This window comes from Netta rufina (assembly GCF_964035555.1).
Source record: "Netta rufina genome assembly, chromosome: 7".
In the NCBI taxonomy this organism is placed as follows: Eukaryota; Metazoa; Chordata; class Aves; order Anseriformes; family Anatidae; genus Netta; species Netta rufina.
The window spans coordinates 18417431-18440381 of record NC_140130.1 but is presented as its reverse complement, the minus strand read 5'-3'; the positions used below and the strand labels follow the sequence as shown (position 1 = coordinate 18440381).

At 40.3% G+C, this 22951-nt stretch overlaps 1 protein-coding gene across 1 annotated transcript in view; it reads left to right on the top strand.

The window, feature by feature from the left end:
* Positions 1-22951, top strand: part of LOC311211321 (WASH complex subunit 2-like) — a 34700-nt gene that overhangs the window by 4291 nt on the left and 7458 nt on the right. Inside the window, exons 8-26 of the mRNA XM_084289959.1 lie at positions 635-682; positions 1919-2008; positions 2570-2657; positions 4574-4642; positions 5001-5113; positions 6861-6933; positions 7713-7769; positions 9665-9826; positions 10231-10364; positions 11811-11903; positions 12430-12534; positions 13722-13838; positions 14671-14837; positions 15264-15375; positions 16328-16510; positions 17519-17698; positions 18982-19110; positions 19323-19418; positions 21421-21522. Of these exons, the coding sequence (XP_084146085.1) occupies positions 635-682; positions 1919-2008; positions 2570-2657; positions 4574-4642; positions 5001-5113; positions 6861-6933; positions 7713-7769; positions 9665-9826; positions 10231-10364; positions 11811-11903; positions 12430-12534; positions 13722-13838; positions 14671-14837; positions 15264-15375; positions 16328-16510; positions 17519-17698; positions 18982-19110; positions 19323-19418; positions 21421-21522 (2118 nt within the window). The remainder of the gene's footprint in view (positions 1-634; positions 683-1918; positions 2009-2569; positions 2658-4573; positions 4643-5000; positions 5114-6860; positions 6934-7712; positions 7770-9664; positions 9827-10230; positions 10365-11810; positions 11904-12429; positions 12535-13721; positions 13839-14670; positions 14838-15263; positions 15376-16327; positions 16511-17518; positions 17699-18981; positions 19111-19322; positions 19419-21420; positions 21523-22951) is intronic.

The following is a 22951-nucleotide window of genomic DNA, read 5'->3' as shown; positions in this document are numbered from 1 at the left end:
CTTACACAATAATTTCCTCTGCAGCCTTTCAGAAGAGCAGTAAAATGGTGTTGGCTCTAACTGCTGTTATAGTAGAATATTTCAGACTGAAATTTTTTATTCCAGTTTAGTTTCACGTTGTGGAGCAAACTCAGCTTGAAGCTTTTGCAATGAACAATTGAATTGATGGAGGGCAAATTTGTTGTAAGTTACAGTGACAAAGAATGGAATGGAAACTATCAGGAATATATTTAAACAGGTTTCAGTAATGCACCTCCAGGCTTTGCCTTATGAATCCACTGCATTGGAATAACAAATTCTGATATTTTGTCTGCCTTAGCTGGAATGTTTCTGGTTTATGCCTGTGGTGTAGAAGCACTCCCTTTTTCCTCAGGAATTTGCTTTTGGTATCTTTGTTCAACTAAAGTTTAATCCCTTTTGGGTTACTGAAATGGAGCTTGCTCTCTTTGCTAACTCAGTGATGCTTTACTGAGCTCCTTTCATGAAGGTGGTCAGTGGTGGGCAAACAATCATGTGTTTGCAGTGAGGAGATGTGAATTCCTAAACCTAAGCAAGTCCAAAGTTTCTGAGCCCTATCCCTTAGCCACTGAATGAAGCAATGTGTGATGCTTGTCTTTGGTCTCTTATGTTCCAGGAATCAGATGATGAATTTGGAAACCCTAGTGAAGATGACCAAAAGACGGTATGGTTATACACCTTGGTACCACCTGAAAGACTCACTGCTTGAGACAGACTGAGAATGTAATAAAGAGATCAGAGCTCTAGACAGTTAACTATTAAAAGGCTTGGTTAAGCCTGGTTTGTATAACTTTGTATGGGTAGGTTGTCCTGACTAGGTGGCACTATATTGTGCAGTTGAACCTGTACTGGGGTTAAAGACATGCTTGCAAGCCATCATTAGATGAAAAGCATGTGTGCAATAGCATTGCCTGATGTGTGTTTTCCTCAGCAATAACTTTGGTTCCAAGAGAGGTGAAAGAATCAACCCTAGGAAAACTAGGTTTCTGAGGGATTATTATGTCTAATTAAAGTTCTGAACTTGCAAAGCAAGTAGTAAGGAACAATGCAGTCTGGGTATGACATGAAATGAAAGATAAGAACAGTATGAAGCATTTGGAAAGTGTGACTATTTGGGTAACAAATGAAAAGAGAAAAATAAATGTTTAGGTTTAGAAATTCAAGCCTGACTTCAACTGTTGGTGCTAGGGGAAGGAATCTTATCCATGTTAAACGGATCAGTGAAAAAGAGACTTATACTGGGGACCCACCTGCTGAGAAGATGACAGTCAAAAGAACAGTGTTTCAAAAACTAACCCTTTTTTAAAATTGTTAAAGCAATGTTACAAAAGTACTCAGATGTTAGTTACATGAAGTTGTATTGGTCTTCATAGGGTAACTTTGTATGCCTGATGTGTTTTTAAGTACTTAGTAACTTAGTACTATATTTAAGATACTGCTATCTACGTTTGGAATAGCTCAAAATGGCAAAATTTTGTACTGGTTAATCTCAGTGTTCCAGATAAAAGGCGTAATTACTAGGTCTTTGGTGGAGAGCAGTTAGTAAACTAAGGGAAACTGGGCAAACAAAGCAGTTCAGGCTTGTGTACGGTAGCAGTACGCTCCTTGTGAGGACAGCCTTATTGTCCTCAGTTGATCCTGATTGAGAAATGTTTGGTGATGCACCAAAGAGCTAGTGTACTAGAGAATACATTAAGTTACTTACAGCTAGAGGCACTGTGTTCTTAACCTCTAAAAAGTTGTGTGGTACCTCAAACTGGCTGAATGTTTCCATCCTTTCAGTAAATTTGCTTTGAATATTTTATCGAAGCAGGTGGATTTTTAATTTATTTTTTTTTGCTTATGCTTTTGTATGCCAACTTCAGGAGAACACAACAGAGTATTTATTTTTTTTTCTTAGAGGACGGCACAGATGAGTGATGAAGATGATTATGATGGTGGTGATCTCTTTGACTCTGAAAAAGAGGAAGATGAGGATGGAGACATAGAGGTAAGCATACTTAATGTACATACTTCATGTATGTACATAAGAGGTACATACAAGGACTGTAAGTAAATGTTGCCTCTTTGTGGGAATAGATTTTTTTTACTTCTATCATGAAAAATCTGAAAGGTGTGATTATAACAGTAACTCTTGAGATGGGATCCTATAGAGAGGGCCTGTAAGAATCCTGTATGGTCTTTCAACGTGATTGTTCCAGTTTTGCTTCTTGAACCCTAAATGGGCATCACAGCTGTCTCTAAATGTCATTAAGAAATTGTTGCATTTGGGTGTGGCAAATGCTTCTTGCTGGTCATGTTCCCAAAATGAGGTGATATTAAAAACTATTATCATAAAGGACTAGAAATGGCTTTTCCTTGATTCACACATAATCTCCTAATCACTTTCTTAATAGAAAGCTGCATTGCCTCTTATGAGTGCTTCAATCAAATTGTGGGTAGGAAATTGTACAATTGAGGCTGTAGAATACAATACTTACAATTGCAATTGCATCAAACTGGTAATGGGACTGCGTATAAGGAATATGCTATTATTTTCCATACTCCTCAGAAAAAGAAAAGACCGACATCATTTGCCGATGAGCTTGCAGCCCGAATCAAAGGAGAAGTACTGGTCAAAGAGGATGAAGACCGTTCGTGTAAGTTAACTCTTAAGCTTTGATACGTGATTGTGAAATAGTGGGATGCTCCTGAGAGTGTTGGACTTTGTGTAACAATATTTGAAATTACACAGATCTATTTTTGAGCATATATTGGGTGAAAGCCTGACAGGAGGAATTAAAGACACTATTATAATGGTTTTGTGCTCTGAGAAACATTTTGGTCATTACTTATAGGAATGAACACAAACCTACTGAGAGTTATAGTGGTAAACTTACTGCTTTCAGGTGAGAAAGGTCACTCCCCAGGTGCATATATTATAGTACAGGTTTTCTCTCTAATCTGATTCTCCACTGGTATGTAAAACTGCATGTTTGACCACATGTGCTTTGTGCGGTCTCTGTGCGGTCTTTTTTTTGGTCTCTATAGTCTCTATGGTCTTTTGATCTCTATACTTTCTGTGGTCGCTGTGGTCTCTTGGTCTCAATAGTCTTTTGGTCTCTTGGTATCAATAGTCTCTGTGGTCTCTATAGTCTTTTGATCTCTATACTCTCTATAGTCTTTTGGTCTCTGTGGTCCTTATAGTCTCTACAGTTTTTTGGTCTCTGTAGTTTCTATAGTCTTTTGGACTGTGTAGTCTCTATACTCTCTTGGTCTCTATGGTCTCTGTAGTCTGTACAGTCTTATGGTCTCTGGCCTTTTTTCGGTCTCTGTGGTCTCTCTAGTGTTTTTTTGGTCTCTGTATGGTCTCCTTTTGGCCTCTGATCTCTATGGTATTTTTTTGGTCTCTGTGGTCTCTATAGTCTACAGTTTTTTGTTCTCTGTAGTCTCTATAGTCTTTTGGTCTGTGTAGTCTCTGTGGTCTTTGGTCTCTGTAGTCTCTGTAGTCTGTACACTCTTTTGGTATCTATGGCCTTTTTTTGGTCTCTGTGGTCTCTATAGGCTTTTGGTCTCCTTTTGGTCTCTATGGGCTTTTTTGGCCTCTATGGTCTCTGTGGTCTTTCTGCTCTGTGATCTCTATGGTATTTTTATGGTCTCCATAGTCTCTATAGTCTCTGGTCTCTTGGTCTCTATAGTCTCTGTGGTCTTTGGTCTCTATACTCTCTACAGTCTTTTGGTCTCTGTGGACTTTATTTGGTCTCTTTTTTGATCTCTTTTTTTTGGTCTCTTCTTTGGTCTTTTTTTTGGCCTCTGTGGTCTCTACCGTCTTTTGGTCTCTATGGTCTCTACCGTTTCTTGGTCTCTGTGTTCTTTGTGGTCTCTTGGTCTCCGTAGTCCCTATAGTCTCTGTGGTCTCTATAGTCTTTCGTTTTCTATAGTCTCTATAGTCTTTTTTTGGTGTATATGGTCTCTATGGTCTCTGTAGTTTTTTTGTGTTTATAGTCTCTATGGTCTTTTGGTCTCTATGGTCCTTACAGTCTTTTGGTCTCTATATGTATTTGTTCTTACTTGGTTCAAGCCGTCTACCTAGGATTTTGGATGCTGGAGTACTAAAAGCTATCAGATTAGCTTCTTATTGAGTTAGAGGCAAGTCTTCTGTTTATTGAAATAACCTTGTTGAGTGATGAGAGAGAGGGAATAAAACTTACGGATTTGTAACTGAATCATGGGATGACATATGTCTGGAGCCATTTGAGGTGCTCAAAGGTTCTGTATGCCCCGTGTGGGAGCTGTACCATCTGTAATGCTGCATTGCTCTCTGCCATCTTGGGTGACACTAGTCAGTGTGTGGGCAACCCTGTTGAACCTATAGTGTCTGCCAGAACGATGCCATTATGATTTCAAGTGTGTATTTTAGAATCTGTACCTTATAGAATTGCTTCAGTGGGTTGATTATACATATGTGAAGACATATAATCCAGTTTGATTATATTACTTTTTAAGGTTCTTTTTACTATAGGTTGAGCACAGGTTATAAGTAATGTTTCGTTCATTTGAACTTTTCTTCTTAAAGCCCTGTCACCAGAGACTAAAACAAGGAAAACCGCAAAAGAGAAGAAGGAAGCTAGAGTTCCATCAGATGGTAGGATTTCCTCTTGTTTTTCAGTCATTGGCAGGGTTGTAAGACACTGCTTTAGAAAATGTGGTATCTGCAGTAGAAACTGGGTGGGATATCAGTGAACATCCTTCAGGGTGAGTGTGTACACAAATCTAGGTTGTGCTGCATGTGCAAAACAGGGCCAGAAATAGGCCTAGTGAGAGTTTCTTAAATGGGACATTGTGGAGTAACCATGTACAACCTGATCCATCTACAGCATCTTCTCTGTATGTATCATCTTTATAAGAGGGAGGGGCTGGAATTATACTAGTTTTTGTTTTGGCTGTCCCTTTATCCCATTTCCTCAAATCAGGTCACAGCTCTTGGTTCTTGTGCTTTCTAGATGATGATGACGACATCTTCAAGCCTCCTAAGCTGACCGATGAAGACTTCACACCGTTTGGTTCTAGGGGTGGACTCTTCAGTGGTGGGACAGGTCTCTTTGATGATGATGAGGTGAGAATGGAAGAGAGGACAGGAATAGCAATGTGTGTGTGTCTTACAAAAAAAAACACAACCTCAGAACCCCATCTCTGGACAGCAGTGAGATGAAGCAACATTTTGTTGCTTGGTAACATTCAGGCATAATAGAACAGTGTTATCGTTCCAGTGGAGAAAGAAAACCACACAAGTAAGATGCTTGTGTTCCCTTTGGCGCAAAGCCCTCCCTTCTGCAATGGTGCTGATAGAAATTCAAATGTTGTCCTGACATTACACTAGAGTGCTTCTGATTCCAGCAGAGTATGCTCAGTACCTCACTTCTGTCTGTGGAAGTAAACCAAACACCATATGGTTTGTTCATCTTAAAACAAAGGATTTATATTAAAATTAATAAGGTTTAAGAATCTTACCGTAAAGCTGTGTAAAATAAATTATTGCATCTGATTCTATCATGCAGCTGATACTACTAACACTTCAGCTTTGTCCAAAATGGCAGGTAAATCACTGCATTTGCAGGGTGTTATATTTCTAGTTATAACTAGAGGAACAAAAGTTATATTTTCCTTGGAGCCAAGGAGGCTATTGGACTGAATTTGGGAGGAGACCTCATCTACAGCTGACTTAAAGCTTACCATGTCAATCTGCTGGAATATATCCAACAAGCACTGGTCAAGGGTGTTATGTGAGGGGAAGAGGATAGTTCTGTGCAATGCTTTCCACTCAGGTGTGGCCATTATTTGGAGGAAAAAAACCAAAACAAACAAACAAACAAAAAAAAAACGACTAGCGGGCTTTCTTTTTAAGTAGCAGCTAACAGCTTTAAAAAATAAAAATAAAAAATCTGGTACTGTTAGCCAGCTTTATGTCAGTGCAAATTCAGATGAAGCCATCATTAAACTCTATTGCATACTTATTATCAAGACAGTTTTCCTTATCCTGCTAGATACAGGACAGCCAAGTAGACGTCTCTGAGTGTTGCCTGCCCACATATACATAGTATTTTTCTGTTAGCTGAAAAATGATCGTCTAGGAAGGGTAACATATCTTCATTTACCTTATACAGTGGAGGAGGCCTTACTGAACCAGAAGACAGACACAGGTTTCTTCTGGGTTTGGATGTACTAAAAATGGGTTTGTTTCAGTTTAGCTGCTGTTCTTTGTGCTGTAAGAGTTTGCTACCCTGGGTTGTGAAGAGAAGGGGAGTGACCTGTGACGTGTGCTGCTCCTCAAAGACTCTTATGTGAGGGTCTTGCAATGTTCTTGAGCTATAATGTATATATCTGCACCAAATTAGTGTTTTGGAGACTCATTGGCAACAATATAAATCATTCATCTTATGCACATGAAATTCAGGAGTATTTTTATGTGTGTCCTGACCTGAATTCTTCCTTTAAACCTTACTGTGTAAGCCTTAATAGGAAAGCTTGGAGGAGTGTAACCAGGACCTAAACAGCTGTAGTTTAATTAGTGTAAGCCCTTGAAGAGGTGCAAATGAAAGTTCATTCTTTCTCTTTGGTAAACAGACTGATAATCAGAGTGAATTGCAGTGTAAATTAAACTTTAGAAAAAGCTACCTTTCTGAATGTCTGTGCTCAGGTTAACTCTTGAGTAGCTGGGTTTAAGTGTGTATGTGCAGACATACCATTGGGAAGGGAGTGGTGGTTACCTCTGTCTTGGCTCAGAAGGGGATATTCTGTGTGGAAAAGTTGGCATCTGTCTTCTATAACAGACAAATTCACCACTCATTTTTGTCTATTACTAGAGTGATCTTTTTGCTGAGGTACCACAAGGAGAAGAATCAAAACAGCAAGAGGAACAAGTCATGATAAATGAAGGTAAGAACCAACTCTGCAGTCCTGTCTATGCTGGGATTTATCACAGCTAGCGGGTAGTGTGTTGTTCTTTCTGAACTGGGAAGTCTGAAGTAGCAATTGTTGGCAGCTCTCTTCCCCAGTCTTAATAGAGAACAGCTATGTTTTCTTTGAATTTTACACATTTGTTCACTGTGATCGTTTACACATACCAGTTCTCTTGGAGCTAAAAATGAGGTCTTTGCTGGTGTTGGCAGAGCTGCATACAACGGGTTCCTGTTGCTGAAGAGTACTTTGCAGTGTCCGGTGGTGGGTTTGAGTGGGGTCAAGATTGATCCTCACAGCTTGATGAATGTTTAAGTTTCACATTAGCTATATAGCCAGATTCTTCAGGAATCTGATGCATTCTGTACTGCAGTGGCTTTTGTTGAAGCATTGTGTTAGTTGAATTTTCATATATGGCTTTGGTGACTAAGCCATTTTGGTTTAGGCACATTGTGTTGAAGTGGTTTCAAATATGTGAATGTCAACCCTTGTAAATACTGCTGTGTGTAGATGTGCCCCATATTTGTAAACTTTGGTTTCATAGGCAAGTTTTAATGGACCACGGAAAGCTAGACTGTTCTTATATGTATCTGCAAAAAGAAAGAGGTTCAAGGAGAATGTCTAAAGACTTCTGGGCCACTGAGCAAAAACTGGAGCTCAGAAGACTTCTCAGATTCCTATTTCTGTGGTAGAGTTCTAAAGGCTTTGACATTGTAAAGCAAGTACATCCATTTGTATTGTACTTCCTATGATTTCAGCATCCTCTACAAAGTCCTTAAAGAAAGTTCCTGCAGGTGCAGTGTCTCTGTTCCCAGGTATGACCTGTTCAATAGCAAATTGCTTCATGCACAAAATGCTCTTTTCTTTAAACCATACTGGAGAGCTTTTAAAGAAGAAAGCTGCGAAAATACAGCAACACTGCATTGCTTGATCATGTGCTTAATGACCAATACAGGCGCTTCTACCATGCTAAGCCTAACTTGCAGCATGCTTTGTTTAATCAAGATTCTGTAGGAGCTCTGAAGGTAGGTGTCAATGATGGGAGATAACTTTGGAAGCTGACAGCTGCTGCTATGCTAGCTTACTCTTAAAGATGTGTGTTGCTTTAACTAGTAATATACTGTTTAAATCTGCAGTACACAGTTACACCTTCCCTCTATACTTTGTGAAGGAAATGCATTTTGATTTTTCAGACTAGATCATATTCCCTGAGATTATAAATACAGTATTCAAGTTCCTGTTCTTGTGACACAAGTAAATAAAATCACTCATGTTTCTTCCATTTTGATTATGAGGATCTGCATACATGGAGAAGGAGCAGATCTGTAGCTTAGAGCTTTCCAAAACCAATCAAACAAACAAAAAAATAACAAAAAATACAACAACAAAAGGCTAAGGTGTGTGTTGCATATACAACTTCAGTCTGAGCCATGAAAAGAAGTATGTCCTCAGTCTTTCTGAATTAACTGAGTTACTGTCTCTGTGCAGGGTCTTTGCCTGAGTTAACTCAGCTTTAATTTTTCCCATTATTAATAAAGGCCTGGTTTAATGTAACAACTTTAGCGAGCTGAGCCTTCAGCACATTTTAGAGTAGGAAATATACAAGTACAGCCTTTTTACTCCAAGATCAAAGGTACATGTCAGCACTGGTCATTCTACATAATTGTAAGACTTGATAGCAAAGCTCAAAACAGTAAATAGCAATTTTCTTTATCCTTTGCTCTTTCTTGGAGGTACCATTGCATAAGCAGTGAACTTGCCATCATTCTAATCATGTTCTGTTCATTAAGTTCTATGCAGTGTTTATTCAAAGTGTTCTGTTGCATCTTTTCAGTACCTTGTAGACGGGTTAAAGTCACCAGCTCATTTACTCTTCAAAATCACTTCATGAACACACTCCCAGTGAACAGCCCGTTTAGGAACAGAAGAATATATAATAACTATCTAAACAGGTTCCCTGGCTGTATTCCTGTAAATCCTGTGGCACTTTCTAGTTGTGATATTTATTTTTTTAAATGATGAACTGCTGCTGTGATTCTAAATTCATGCAATCAGCAGAGTTCTAACCAGATAGCAGTTCTACTCTTTCTACCAGGCTTTCAATGAGTCTCTTTTCTTCACTGTTTCCAAATATCTATATATAAGGAGCAAAAAGATGACTTAGAACCAGACTGCTTATTTTACCAGAAAGGCTAAAAGTGTTTGCAGACTATCTGTCTAAAGTATTCAGGGATCTTGGGACCAAACTCAACCAGTGGTAGTGGTATCAGTGATTTTTACATGACAAGATCTGCTCCTTGGAAGAGCTCAGTCATCTACCCTCTCCTCTCCCCAGGTACCTTATCACTTCTATTTGTCCACGTTTTTGTAGCTTACTGGTTTGTAAAGTACGGTTCTGCTTTGGGAAGTCCATGTACAAAACAGAGTGGGACTGATGGGTTTGCTACTTCTAACACAGGAGCTGACTGTTGTTTTAGGGGAGATAAGCAGGTGTTAGAAAGAAGTGCTTGCAGCGTGAGTGAGAGGCCATCAGTCTGCAACTTGATTTTACCATGAAATTTCTAGTTAATGCTTTTTGAAGAGACATTGTTGCAGGAATGCATCAAAAGTTGCTGTGATGGAAACTATCAGCCTGGCTTCACTTAGGAAGGAGTAGCTTTTCAGTAACTGGTAATAATTGTGTGTGTTTTTTCTCCCATCTGACCTGCAGGAGGGAGTGATGTCTTTAGTTCCCCCGTAACTGTGGAAAAAAACAAGAAACCTGCAGCAAGGAGCACAGAGAAATCTCCAAAGCAGCCTGGGAAAGTTGTTCTGTTTGACGACGACGACGATGACTTCTTTGGGGGAGCAAGTAAAAAGCCTCCAGATCCAGGTACCTCTGTATGTGTGTGGTGGCAGGTTAAACATTAAGGGTCATCAAAATTCAAACTGATAGGAACCCAATGAGCTCAGTGCTTATCTCCTGTGCTCAGCACTACGTGTTAGCAGGCTCTAGGCCTTTAGAGGTGCCAAGATAATGCAAAACACTGCATTCAGGAATTTAGAGGTGGTTGCTGACTACAGCTCAATGGATGTTGACTGCATTGTCTGTTACTAGTGCTCTCAGGTAAATGATGTTTCATTTTGAGATCATGGCTAGTTTTTTCTCTTCAAGATCTCTGGTATTGGTCAGCTTTAAAAAGGGAGCATGGTATCTTTTACAACTGCTGTCTCCTCTTTTTCAGTAGTGGCTGTTCTGTTCTATTAATTCCCTTTTTGTTTTGTCTCTTAATGCAGTCAAGTCTACAGCTGACCTATTTGATGATGATGATGAGGGTGACTTGTTCAAAGAAAAACCTGCCATTTCTCCTGGGGCTGCCAGCACAACTAAAGAAACAGAAAGTCACAGGGAGACAGTCACAGCAAAAAAGGTAATGGAATATAAATGGGTCATATCCTCAAGGTTTGAGGAAGAAGTTATTACTGCAGCTGAAGTCATCTTTCCACGTAAAATGATATGCAAGTGCCATATTTGTGAGGCAGAACCGTGTTCATAGGGTCTTCTGTGACCAAACTGCTTCAAGTGTCCATAAGTTACTTTTGCTTCTCAGATTTTGGGTTTATTTAGGTTGTTTGCAGGGCAGACAATGATTAGAAGAATATTGTTAAAGCAGGACTGAAGTGAGAGCAAAATGAGAAGTCTCAGTTTAAGGACAAAACAATGACAAAAACAGTTTATGAAGTTCATGGCTGGAAAAAAGCCAGCCTGACTTAAGAACCTTTGGTGTCATGGTTCTGTGTAGAAACTGTGTTTGCACTTATACAGACCACAGATAGGAACTTTACTGGTAACCTGTTGCTTGTATATATTTTAGAATAGGAGTGTGGGTGTCACAGTTTTACTGAAGCATATACAAAACTTTGAGTGTTCAAAAAGCTGCTTTCAGCTGAAAACTGTAAGTTTTAGAAAGCCTTAAATGCTGTCCTGAGGACACGTGTATGGAATTTTAAGACCTTCCTAATTCACACTCCACTTTCCTTTTCAGAGCAGTGTCTTGAGAAAAGCGGTAATGCTCTTTGTTTCTGTAACAAACTGTACGTGTTCATGCTGACTGTCTAAGCAGTACACGAACATAATGAGCTACAGTGACTCTTCTCCCCTCCACACTGAGAAGTATACAGAGCTAGGCGTGTGTGATGCAAATTGCTGTAGGACTCTCTCCATGCAGCCTTATAAAAAGCACTTGAGCACAAGGCCCAAAGCCAGCTTCTGTTTCTGATGTGTTGTGAAAGTATCCATGGTCAGTGGAGCAGGAGCAATGATGGGAGGTCATCCATAGCCATTGCTCAGATCTTGTGGCACTTCGCTTTCCTCCAGGAGAGCATGACAACTGATTCAGCAGCACTGTCAGGAAGCAAGGGCTATTTTATCTTCCAGGCTTGTTGACAGTAGCATTTGGGTCTGGAATCATTCTGACTTTAATGGCAATATAGCTGGTGGCAGGCTTGGGCTGCACACTGCTAATAAGGGAAATGATGGTTGGCAGAAACTGCCCTCTTTCTTTGCTGAATATGGCTTTAAAAAATAATTTTCCCTTTAACGCACAATGTGGCCTGATATGAGTTGCTGCATGCATTCTCTGCTGAGAAGTAAGGTGGAGGGAGAGCAGGCCTATGTCAAGATCTGCTTTTCACCTTTGCATAGTTCTGGCTGAGGAAGAGCTGTTCACATAGCACGTGGGACTTGAGCTCTAGGATGGCAAGCTTGTGTCCCTTTGACTGCTGGGATGCCGTCCTGTAGAAAGGGACATACAGGGTGCCTGTCCTTACTAACCTTAAATGGGTGCAGATGGAGTTTCTCTTTTTTTGTCTTAAAGAGTCAGCCATCTTCAGGTGATGACTTCAAGCCTTTATCTGAAGCACCTCAAAGGAAACAGAGGGGCCTCTTCTCTGATGAGGAGGATTCTGAAGTGAGTATCTCTTAAATCACTACAGAAATCCTTGGGATCTGGGTCAGGCTAACTTCAGTTCACTGGTATCTAGGGGACTCTTAGATACCATAAGGTATCTTTACCCATAAGGTTGAGGACATCTGTGCATCTATTCCTGGTCTTTCTGAAAGTTCACTTTTGCTCCAAGGGTGAAATCTGTCAGACTTCGTTCCCCAACACTGGAAACCTGAACTTGTGTGGTACAAACAGGTATAAATTAAAAGTCTGATGGGGGCAGGGGGAGCAGCAAGTCAAGAGCAAGAAGCATGAAAGACTGCATGTGTTTACCCTTGTGTCCTGGACTTCCAGCTAGCAATTAATCTGCAAGGCTGAAGGAAATCCCCACGGAGTTTTAGATCATTGGCACACCTGAAAAACAGTCTTTCCTGACTTCACAGGATTACTAAACATTTTTTTAAGGAAGAACATAAATGTCCTTTTTAGAGTTCTTAAGTGTATAGCATGGCTTTACAAAGTGATGTTTCTTTGCGATGTTTTTGTGCAGGACTTGTTTTCATCAAGTAAAACTGTGAAGCCTAAAGCTCCATCTCTCCCCACCGGCAAGTCCATGACAAAAGCTCCGCTCTCTTTATTTGATGATGATGAAGAGGTAAGTGCCGCTTCCTGATCCGGCCTGTGTATGGGAATCCTCCTGACCAGCCTTGCAAATGCAGCAGGAAACAGTCAGGTGTTTAAAAATGCTAAATTTGGAGCACCAAATTGGTCATCTTACATTGTGTAACGGTTCTGTGCATGTGGACAGCATCACGGAGGAGAACTGAGCAGGTACTCTTTTGGGTTCTTAGTATTTTAGTCACTGCGTATTGTTTCTGGACCTAAACACTAAGGATACTGCCACTCTTGTGTGGCTAAGGAGCACTGAGATATAGAACTGATAAGAACTTGGAGAAGCTGCTTTATCCTGGCCTGTGGTAGCTAACCATATGAGGACTTCTTGCTTCCTGTTTGTTGTGGCTTTTTTTTCCTTTCTTTTCAGTATGTAAAAATTGTGGCCGCTAGTGCAGAGACTGAGATGAGAGCACAGTTTGTGCAAGAAGCTTTTCAAATCTGGATTAGTGTGTGTTTTCCTTACCTTTTGTACCCTCTTCTCCCTCACAAACGCTCTCCAGAGAGATTTCAACTCTGGACCCGCAGCCTTCATGGTGACTTAAGGTTACTATATAGTTTTAACATGAGGCAAACAGGAGGCCTGTTCAGAGCTGTAAGACCAGGAACATCTGCAAACTTGAGGTAATGGTCTCCTGTTCAGGGAGGGGCTGCTTCCAGCTCACTGCCTTTTTGACTAGGGGCTGTTTGCAGAAGTAACTGGCAGGGTAGTGAAACACTTTCTAATGCAGTTGTCTCTGCCAGGAAGGTTCCACTATTGAACTGATGTTCAGGTTGAATGGGGCAAATCATAACTGAGTGTTATGTAGCGAAGTCAGCATCTGTTTTTGTTTATTCTGATATTTGTATAATAATTGGCATGCAATTCTTCAGGTGAAAGTTGCGGTTCTTGCTCAGTGGTAGTGGTTCAGCTTGCCCATTGACCATCCTTGTAAAATGGGATTCATTCTCCATACCACTGCATAGATGTAGAAACTGTCTATCAAATGCTATGTGCACGGAATTCCCTTAACTACAATATACTGTAACGTGCTTGAGAAAGCCTTCAGAAAGGGTTAATGAAAAAGATGTTTGTCTTTCATATGAGACGTAGGAGGCAACAGTGTCTTGCATGCTAATGACTTCTCAGTGAGCTTTCCATCATGGCTTTGTTTTTTAATTTCTTTTAAGGATCTCTTTGGTGTGGTACCTGCCAAGAAGCAACAGGAAAAGCCTCTGGAAGAGAAAGCAAAACAGTCAGAGCCACTCAAGAAAGCTTCCAGCTTACTGTTCAGCAGTGATGAAGAGGTAGTGAAGAGTGAGATTTGGGTGAAAGGAGTTACTAGGTTTTATTAATGGACAAAGCATAAAACTGTTGAGATAGGAACCACAGCCAGACTCTGATTGTGTTCATGTGCCATGGCTACCTCATTCCTCTGACTTGTTTGCAGCCAAGGAAGCTGATTCTTGGCTCAAATTAACTCCGGATCTGGGTAACAGAAGTTATGTGGAAGAGATAATTGTTATTTTCAATGTAATTTATAGAAAGGTCAATAATAAATGGAGGAGGCTGCTGCCAACAAACCTGACTTTAAAATATTGAAAGAGGAAAAAGTGGGTTTGCTTCCACTTACTGCCTTAATTTCTGTGAGGAAAGTTTAACAGTTCTAGATAGTCAGGGTGTTTGTTTGTTTTTTCAAGTGTGGGGATGGGAAAAATGAAATATAAATGACCAGCACTCTTAAGTGGTGTCCTACAACTTAATTGAAAATCAGAGGCACTAATAACTAAAAAAAATGGTCTGGAAAGCCTCTGAATTTACTCACATGAGTAGTATGACTGCAGTTTGCACCGATCTCACTTCTTGAGAGCAACTCTCAAGAAGTTGAACTAAAGTTGAAGAACTAAATATAATAGTAAAATATGTGTACACTGTTGTGCTGACGAATACTATATACCAAAAGGTGGCTGGGCCCTCTGCAAAGCGTGAACAATGTCAGTAGCTAACACAAAGGCAGGAAAAGGAACTGGTAGAGAGATGCAAGGACTGCCAAGATGTTGAACTGTTTCTGTTTGTAGAGAAGATGTGAAAGTGGCTTTGACCAAGACAAAAGAAACTTAAATGTTCCTTATTTTTCAGGAACACTGGAATGTCTCCAAGCCTCCTAAACTTCCTCCTTCAGAAGATAACCGAAAAGAGGGACCTACAAAATCAGCTAACACCATCAGTCAAGCTAAAGCTGTGAAGAAGACGAGCCTCTTTGAGGAAGAAGATGAAGAGGATTTATTTGCAATCACTAAAGAGAGGTGAAAATCCTTTGGGAGGAAACAGGAATGCTTTTTCAGAACAATTCAGCACTGTCCTCAAAACCTGACGGAGTCAGACATATTGAGTGTTGTCTCCTGTTAGTGTTATTGAGGAGGAAGTGGAGATGCTTGAGTGGGCTGGGCTGGGCTCTTTCACCTCTTTTATGTCTATGATGGATTGCTTTCCTCCCTACCACTGAACTGGGCAATCCATTTTCCTGCCTTTGATACCTTTTGATACTCTCCTCTCTTCACAAGAAAGCTGTGCGGATGAGAGGGGTGGTGGTACAATTGTTGACATGGTGAGGAAACATAGTCCTAGATCTGAGACCAGACCCTGCAAATGAAGTTATACTTAAACAGATGCAGTACATGGGCCCTGAAACTTTTGCATTGATCTTCAACTTTTCTCTGCCTCACCTGCAGCCAAAGAAAGCCACAGAAGGTATCACTGCTGTTTGAAGATGATGCTGTTAATGGAGAGTCACTCTTCAGTTCCCAATCAACACTGCTTCCTTCAGCTTCAAAGGCCACAGTGGTACCTTCTCTTTCTTTTAAAAATAATACAGAACACTTGCACAGTGTTTTCATAGGATATCTTCCTTGATAGATAATGTAAACCCAAGCTGTTCTAGACAATAGTAGTTCTAGCAAACTTGGAAGGGGATCAGGGCAGACTGAATTCATACATGTAAAAATTTTTAACATCAGCCTAAAAGATTTCAAAATTGTCTTGATCACCAACCCTACACTTGTTTAATTTATGTTAAATGCGTGTGCGTGTGTTAAGAGTTTTCAGCTGAAAGGTACCGCTAACAGGAACAGATAGCTTACTGCTGACTGTGAAGCTGGGATTTCATCCTTTGTGCCACCTTGGCCCAAGCTGACTGGCCCTCTGTGGAGGGCACTTATGCTGTCCTCTGTCTTGTGAGCTTAACCCACAGTGTGCTGTCTGTCTGGTTGTGCTTTGAAGTATCAAGTAGGAATTGCAGAAGTTGAATTCAGCTGTATCTGTAGGACTCCCTGAACTTGTGTGCCCCTGCTCCCCAATTTTGCTTTTCTGGTTACCAGGAAGACAGTTGCGATGAACATAATTATAATTCCAGGCCCTGTCTTTTTCAGTTTGGGTTCAGCATAGGCTTGGGAATAGAAAAAAAAAAAAAAAAAAAACAGGCAAGCCATGGTCTGGCTGCTGGAAGTCTCAGGAACCAGTGCAGTAATTAAACAGGTTTCCCACAGCATCTGCTCTAAGCTTGCAGCTGCACTCTTCTCCTGGCACTCTTCATTCAGTCTTAAGAGACTATAGCAATAGAAATCAAAAGTCACAAATCAGAAAGCCCCATGGGAGCAAAGTAAGAGATGTCAAGCATGTTACCAGTGTCCACATAGACCCCTGCAGATAGCACACTGGGAGTCTGCTATCCCACAGCAATAAGTGCATCCTGTACACCAAGCAATTTTGTGTCAATAACGTTCTCTTAATTTTGCAGGAGAAAGTAAAACCAGCACAAGCACCACCTTTGTTTAGTGATGAAGAAAAGGAGGAAAAGGAAGATCTGCCAGATAAGGCAAAGTCTAACCAGGTAGAAGATACCTTGTGGTCTTTAGAAGAGCCTGGAACAGTTCCTGTGTCTAGAGGAACAGATGTTGCAGGGCAGCATACAAAGGAAAAAGTGAGCGATTTTCTTACATTAATATGAAGCTTGGCAAAGGTTCAGTTTCAAAATTCAGTGGTGCTGCTTCGGGACAGAATTATTTTTCTGTATTGTGTCTGCTATTGCTAAAGAGAGAGTAATTCAATCTTTCTTTAGCAAAATTACTTGATCAAACAGACCAAAAATTGAGTAAATTACTTTTAAATTTGTTTTCCAGCTGGCATGCATGAGAGATTTCTGTTTGGCGTTTGTTTTTTTCCCCCTCCATACTGGACAAGGCAATCTTTATTCACATTCGTAGAGCTCTCCTTTCCGAAAAGCAGCCTATACTGATGCATAGGCTTTGTAAAGCTCAGTAACTTTATTTTTTGAGCATACTGTTTGGTGAATTATAAATGGTTTGGGTAGCTGTAGGAATGTGTCTCTTGGAGTCGTGAGTTTCTCCTGGGTTCCACTGTTTACAAAATGAGATTTTAGTGCATTATTGAAGAAGCTTCAGCAGAATTTACTCTTGGGTATTCTCCTACTGAGTGATTGCTGGAGAATTACCAGCTGATGGGTTTCCAGGGTGCTATTATCACACTCTGTGTTTTCCTGATCACATTCAGTGTTCAGGTAGTGCTGCTTACTCCAAGGAATCTCAAGTTGCATGAACTCGGTGCCTCATAGATAATATCAAAACTGTTGTATGCAGCTTCGTGGAGCAGAGACAGCCTGACTTATAGATGGGGAGGAAACCTTATGCAGAAAGCTGCTTATCAACAGCACTGTGGTGTTAAGGTACCAGGAGGAAGCCTTTGTTCCTTTCAGAGCCATAAAGTGTGTCCTTTATATTGAAATCTACCTTGGTAATCTGCGTATTGCTATTCTGTCTGTTTAGGAAAAATGAATTGAATTTAGTAGTCTGCTATGATACCAGATTACAGAACTCTGACCACTGCTGGCATTTAAACAGTAAAGTTTAGTGGTTTGGGGGGGCAAACCTGAACTAAATAAAACTTGATGTTTTTATTTATTTTGGTGGAGCCTTTTGCAGCAACATCTTTGGAGCCAGAGAGCAATTCAGATTTGTTTGCAACATCACCACCAGCTCTGGAGAAAGATGTCAAGACCCAAGCTAAGAAAGTGTTAAGCTTGTTTGATGAGGAGGAAGAGGAGAGACTGGAAGATGATGGCACTAAAAATGCACAGAAAGAAATTGGTGTGGTGAGTCTAGAGACGTTCTTGAACAGAGAAACAATATTTCTGCCTCTATACCTCTCCTATTATAGGCAAGGTTTTGTTTTTACCCTCCCTTCTCTGCAAGTCATGAAGTTCAATCTCTTTCAAATTTTAAACTTCCAAATTCTTGGATGATAAATGATTCCTATGCTTCCCTATGATCCCGAATCTCTCAAAGCTTTCCTGGAAAGCATTCAGCAGTCAGCATCTAACATCCATGGAGTGATTAAGGTGCTGAAATGCATAATCATGCAAAAACCACAATAGATGATTTAGGAACCTAATCTTTTTAGCAGGGAAATCTGAAAGGTACGACTATTTTGAGTGTTTGTCTCAGTCTAGCATGTGTTTTGTATATGGATGCTACTAGACCTGTATCAGGTCTACGTATGTCTAGGCATACACAGCACATCTAGCTCTCTAAAAATTTGACCTGGCTTTTGATGTAAAGTTAAAACTGATGCATGGAAAGGCTGAGAATGGAGCAGTTATAAAAAAAAAAAAAATGTAGAACAGGAAGAGTGGACCAAATATGATATGCTGGAAGCTGCTTAGATAGCAGCTGATACCAGTTGGCTTGCCAGATCATGGAGGGCTGATAAGGTGCTCTATTTGACTGTCAACCTTCCCTACCACTCAGCAGCGAAGCTGAAAGTACATGTTTTTGCCAAGGCAGATGTTATGTTATTTTCTTCATGATGGGGGTGCTTTTGCTTTAAAGGGAGGAGAATGGGAACTCTGTCAACCAGAACAGCTTTACAGGACTTTGTCTTTTGTCTTTCTTCTCTCTTTTTTTTTTTTTTTTTTTTTTTTTTAATTAAAGGTAGCTCAGAAAAATAATTACCCAGATTCTCTTCTTTTCACTTCTGTCCTGCACCTTCATCTGAACAATTCAAGGCACAAAAGTGTCTTGCTAAAATATAAACCTTCCTGTACAGTCATGATACCATACTGAAAAAATTTTCCTCCTCCTAGGGACATGTAATGAGTAAGGAATAGAAGCTGGCTTTCAGGTCAGCAGACAGGTACATTTTGGTTAATGTCTTCTCATAAAAATGAACTATTAATACATGTATTTACTTTGTAGGTTTTTCAAATTTAGTCAGTGAAAAATGCAACTGATAGTTAACGTATTTTTGTTGCTAAGGCTGTAGTGCAGCCTCGAGTGAATTATAACCTGTCTTATTACTAGGCAAGTAAACCCATGAACTAGATGCCCTCAGTAGGGAGGGGTTTTTTCATAGTGCGGACCTTTCTCTTCCTTTCAGCCTTCCAAGAAAAGCACTCGTCCCAAAAGCACTGGAGTCTTTCAAGATGAAGAGCTTCTTTTCAGTCACAAACTTCAGAAGGACAATGATCCAGACGTTGACCTCTTTGCCAGCCCCAAGAAGTCGGTGGTGAGTTCAAAGCCCTCCTCTAAACCTTCTACTTAAAAATGGTCTTTGAAGTGTGCAACCTACCAGTATTGCTTGTTTGTACGTAACTTAAAAGTCCCTGATCTCCAGGGACGGCCAAATGCTAAAATCAGTTCAGGCATCACAGGCAGAAGGAGACATGCTTTTGATCAGTGACACTGTTATTTATTTATTTTTATCGTCTCTCTCTTCAGTCTGCAAACTGTATCCTGAAACCATCATCTGGAGGAGGGCTTTTTGGGGATGATGATGAAGATGATCTCTTCAGTACTGCTAAAACAAACCCTCCGGTATCTGGTCCTCTATTATAAATGACTTTTGTAAAAGACTTTGGAAAGACGTGTATAAAAGGGATTTTTTCCATGTGTGTTTCCACAAGAAATGAAATGAATTAATCTTTTTTAAGAGAACAGAAATGTCTCCTGTGACCCTGAAGACCTACGTAACAAATAGCTGCAACAAATCTCCCAAAATTGGGATGTGAGGAGTAGATTATTTTCATCTTTGCATGCCACTGGGATGGGCTTAGGTGTTAGAGAATATACCTGAGCAGAAATCGTAGTGGAGTTATGTTTGTATTATTCAGGGTCTGACTGGTTTAACAGGTAGGGAGATGGTAGGACTTCAGCTTACACCTTCTCTGCTCCAAAGGGCAACGAGGTTCTTTAGGCTCAGCATGCTTTGTGGGAGAGCTAGCACAGATGGCCAGACTCAAATCTGCCTTTCCAGGTTACAGATTGCCTACAGATATAGCTTCACAACCAAGCTGTGGAAAACAGATTAAAAAATTACACTTCCTTCCCTGAGGCATTCACTATTTGTATGACACCTGATTTGTCACTGCAATAAGAAGCAGCTTGAACCGCTTCTATAGTAGTTCAGATAAACCTGTTTTAATTTGCACTGTAGTGGACTAGCTGTGTAGTTACCCTTTTAGATGGATAAGGGCTGTAACCTTATTCTGGTCTATCTTCCTGTGACCAGCTTCTTCAAGGAATAGCTACACTTTCACCAAAAACTACTGAGATTCACATAGTTGCATATCACTGAGAGGTCTCTTTGAGTAGACTTAATTTTTTTATTAGTTTCTGATAGAGTTTAGAACTAAGGGGTTTTACTAACTTTATAAAGGTAACAAGGGGAAACATCTGTTACTTCAAAATAACCTTTTAAATGCGAAAGAATAGACGTGATTATGTTTTTCTTTTCAATAGGCATAACAGTTTGGATAAGAAATCATGATTGAATATCTAGTACAGGAACTGCAGATCATTAGTACAGTGGCAGATTGTTGATCTTAAACCATAGCTGCCTGGCAGCATTGTTCTGGGGAAAAAAATAAGCTGACTTTCCTACCCTGAAGAATACAGACCGTAGAGAGCTCATTTGTTACTTTCTATCTTTACTGTTTTGTCTATTAAGTGCAAGAACCCACATTCAGTAACTACTGTAAATGCCCTGGTTTTAGAAACAGGCCATTTACGGAACAAAACTAGATCTCTACTTTTCCATCTTTCTTTGTGTTTGTCTACCCAATGATATTCTTGCCAACTTGTAATATTAGCAACTGAAGTCTCACTTTCTTCCCTGTGATTCATGCATGACTGAGCCTTACTTGATAACTTATGCTGTTAAAGTCTGCAGATTGGTTTAATTTAAGGTAATGAATGTGTTAAAATGTTCTTGATCACTGGATTGTTTTTAGAGTGCAAGCAGCTGCAGTAATGAACTGGGCTGCATTACGGGTGGTTTGAGGTCAAAGTCCTAACATGCGTTCTAAACTGCTACTCTAAATGTATTTACAGTTTAATTTAATCTATTTTCAGGTTGTTAGCTGAAAGTTAGGCTGGAAAACTGGCAATATTTCCTGGAAACTGTTTCTCTGAGGACTGTAGAAGGGGTGGTCTTAGTTAATTAGTGCTTGGCAGCTATGTACAGAGCCTGCTTGCTTGAATCCATAAAAATAGCAGTGTTGCTTAGCTATCTTTGTACCTTTATTTTCCCCACTGTCCTGTCTATGAGGACAGCATATGTATGCATTCAGAAGCATATCCAAACTCACTTTATTTTTCAGTATAGACAACAAAGGCATGGGTAGGTTAAAAGTATGGTAGAGTGGAAGGCCCTTGCTATTGTGACCAAAAAGCAATGCCTGTGCATTGCAGACTCAAAAGATGTTGGTAGTTTTCTTTGCAAATGGAAATGAGATTGTAAAAATCTTTGCTTGTTTTGTTGTTCTGCTGATTGTGCTTTTTACCAATTCATGTGGATTTGTGCGCTTAATGTTTTCAGAAAACAGTGGAGAAGAAAACAGTTAAAGCCAGTTCGAGCCCTCCCTTGGAAGATGCTTTAAGTGCCAAACAAGATGAAGGTCCGAAGACAGTTACTACAGAGGCAAGTACTGAAATCTTGTGTCTTGAACAATATGCACAGGATAAGGAGATGTTTTAAGATCAAAACTAATGCCTGAATTCACTGGCTACAAAGCTGCAGAAATGCAGTAATGCATGGCCATACTTATCTCTGCTTATCAACAGCAGCATAAATTTAAGTTAACTGCTAGAAGTTGAAATGCTGTTGACAGTGTTTTATTCGTTACCCACATGCTTATGAGGGCAAAGTGCAGGGTGGTGAAGAACTAGGCTTCAGGTGCAGTTTGATAGAAAAATGTGTGATTTGATCACTTAGTCATTCTTCGAATTGCCAGTGTCTGATGGAGTGAATGTTATCTTTAAAGTACAGGTAGGCTTCCTCAGAAAGGAGATTATGGCATATGGTACAAATCTGTGGCTGTTGAGAATCTTTTCTTGAAGGCTTTATGAGGAGCAAACGAGACTCCTACTCCTGTTCTTAATCTTGCAGAAACAGCATATCACAGAGAGGCAGTCTGGATCTGAAGTCTGTCTTGTCTCATCAGAGATGCTTGTTTGATTTCCAGCTGTAGGAAACGAGCTTTTCATCTTCCGGGAAGGGGGGTGGCTGTATTTTGCCTCCTGGGTTGAGGAACACAGAGCAAGCCTGTCTTCCCTTTTGGTGAAGTACTCCTTGACATGGAGAACCACACTTGTCAGGCCTTTTTTTGTAGCTACTGGTAAGGTTCCTGTGTAAGGTTCAGCCAAATCCCATGTGCATTTAAATGGAGAATAATTTCAGGCAGCAGGGTTCTTCTGTCATGCTATGAAGTCCCCCAAAACAGTGTCCAAACCCTCAGTGACCAGTCACACCAATGGCAGTATGGCCCAGCTCATAAAACCAGTTAGATCAGACACTTGTAGCGAGCAAACCCTGGACAAACACCTCTGTTGATCTGGTTTATTCCCAGGTCCTAGAACTGATTCAAATCTTCAGACCACTGAGCTGCTCTTGCTCATTTAGTCTGCTGGTCTTATTTCTGGTACTGATGGTCTGCCTTCTGTAGAATCACAGAATCACAGAATTTCTAGGTTGGAAGAGACCTCAAGATCATCGAGTCCAACCTCTGACCTAACAGGAGCACTCCCTTCTCAGAAGCTGTTTTCCTTGTGAGCTAAGAGGTTTTATTCTGTAACCCTCTTCGATTCTAAGTGTGCTGCATTAAAGTCTGTGGCCCTATTATAGCTGGTTACAAAGAGAAGACAAGTTCATTATATCATGATCTGGCAGCATGGCCTCAGAGGATCATAGGGGAAGGAAAAAGCAAGGAGGAACAGTGGCTGTCAGAATTTGATTTGACAAGAGTCATGTGTGACATGGAGAAGATGGAAGTTGTAGAGTTACTATGGTAAAGCATAATATCAGATTCAAAGAGGGTGGAACAAAGATGCCATAATGAACATAGGGCTAT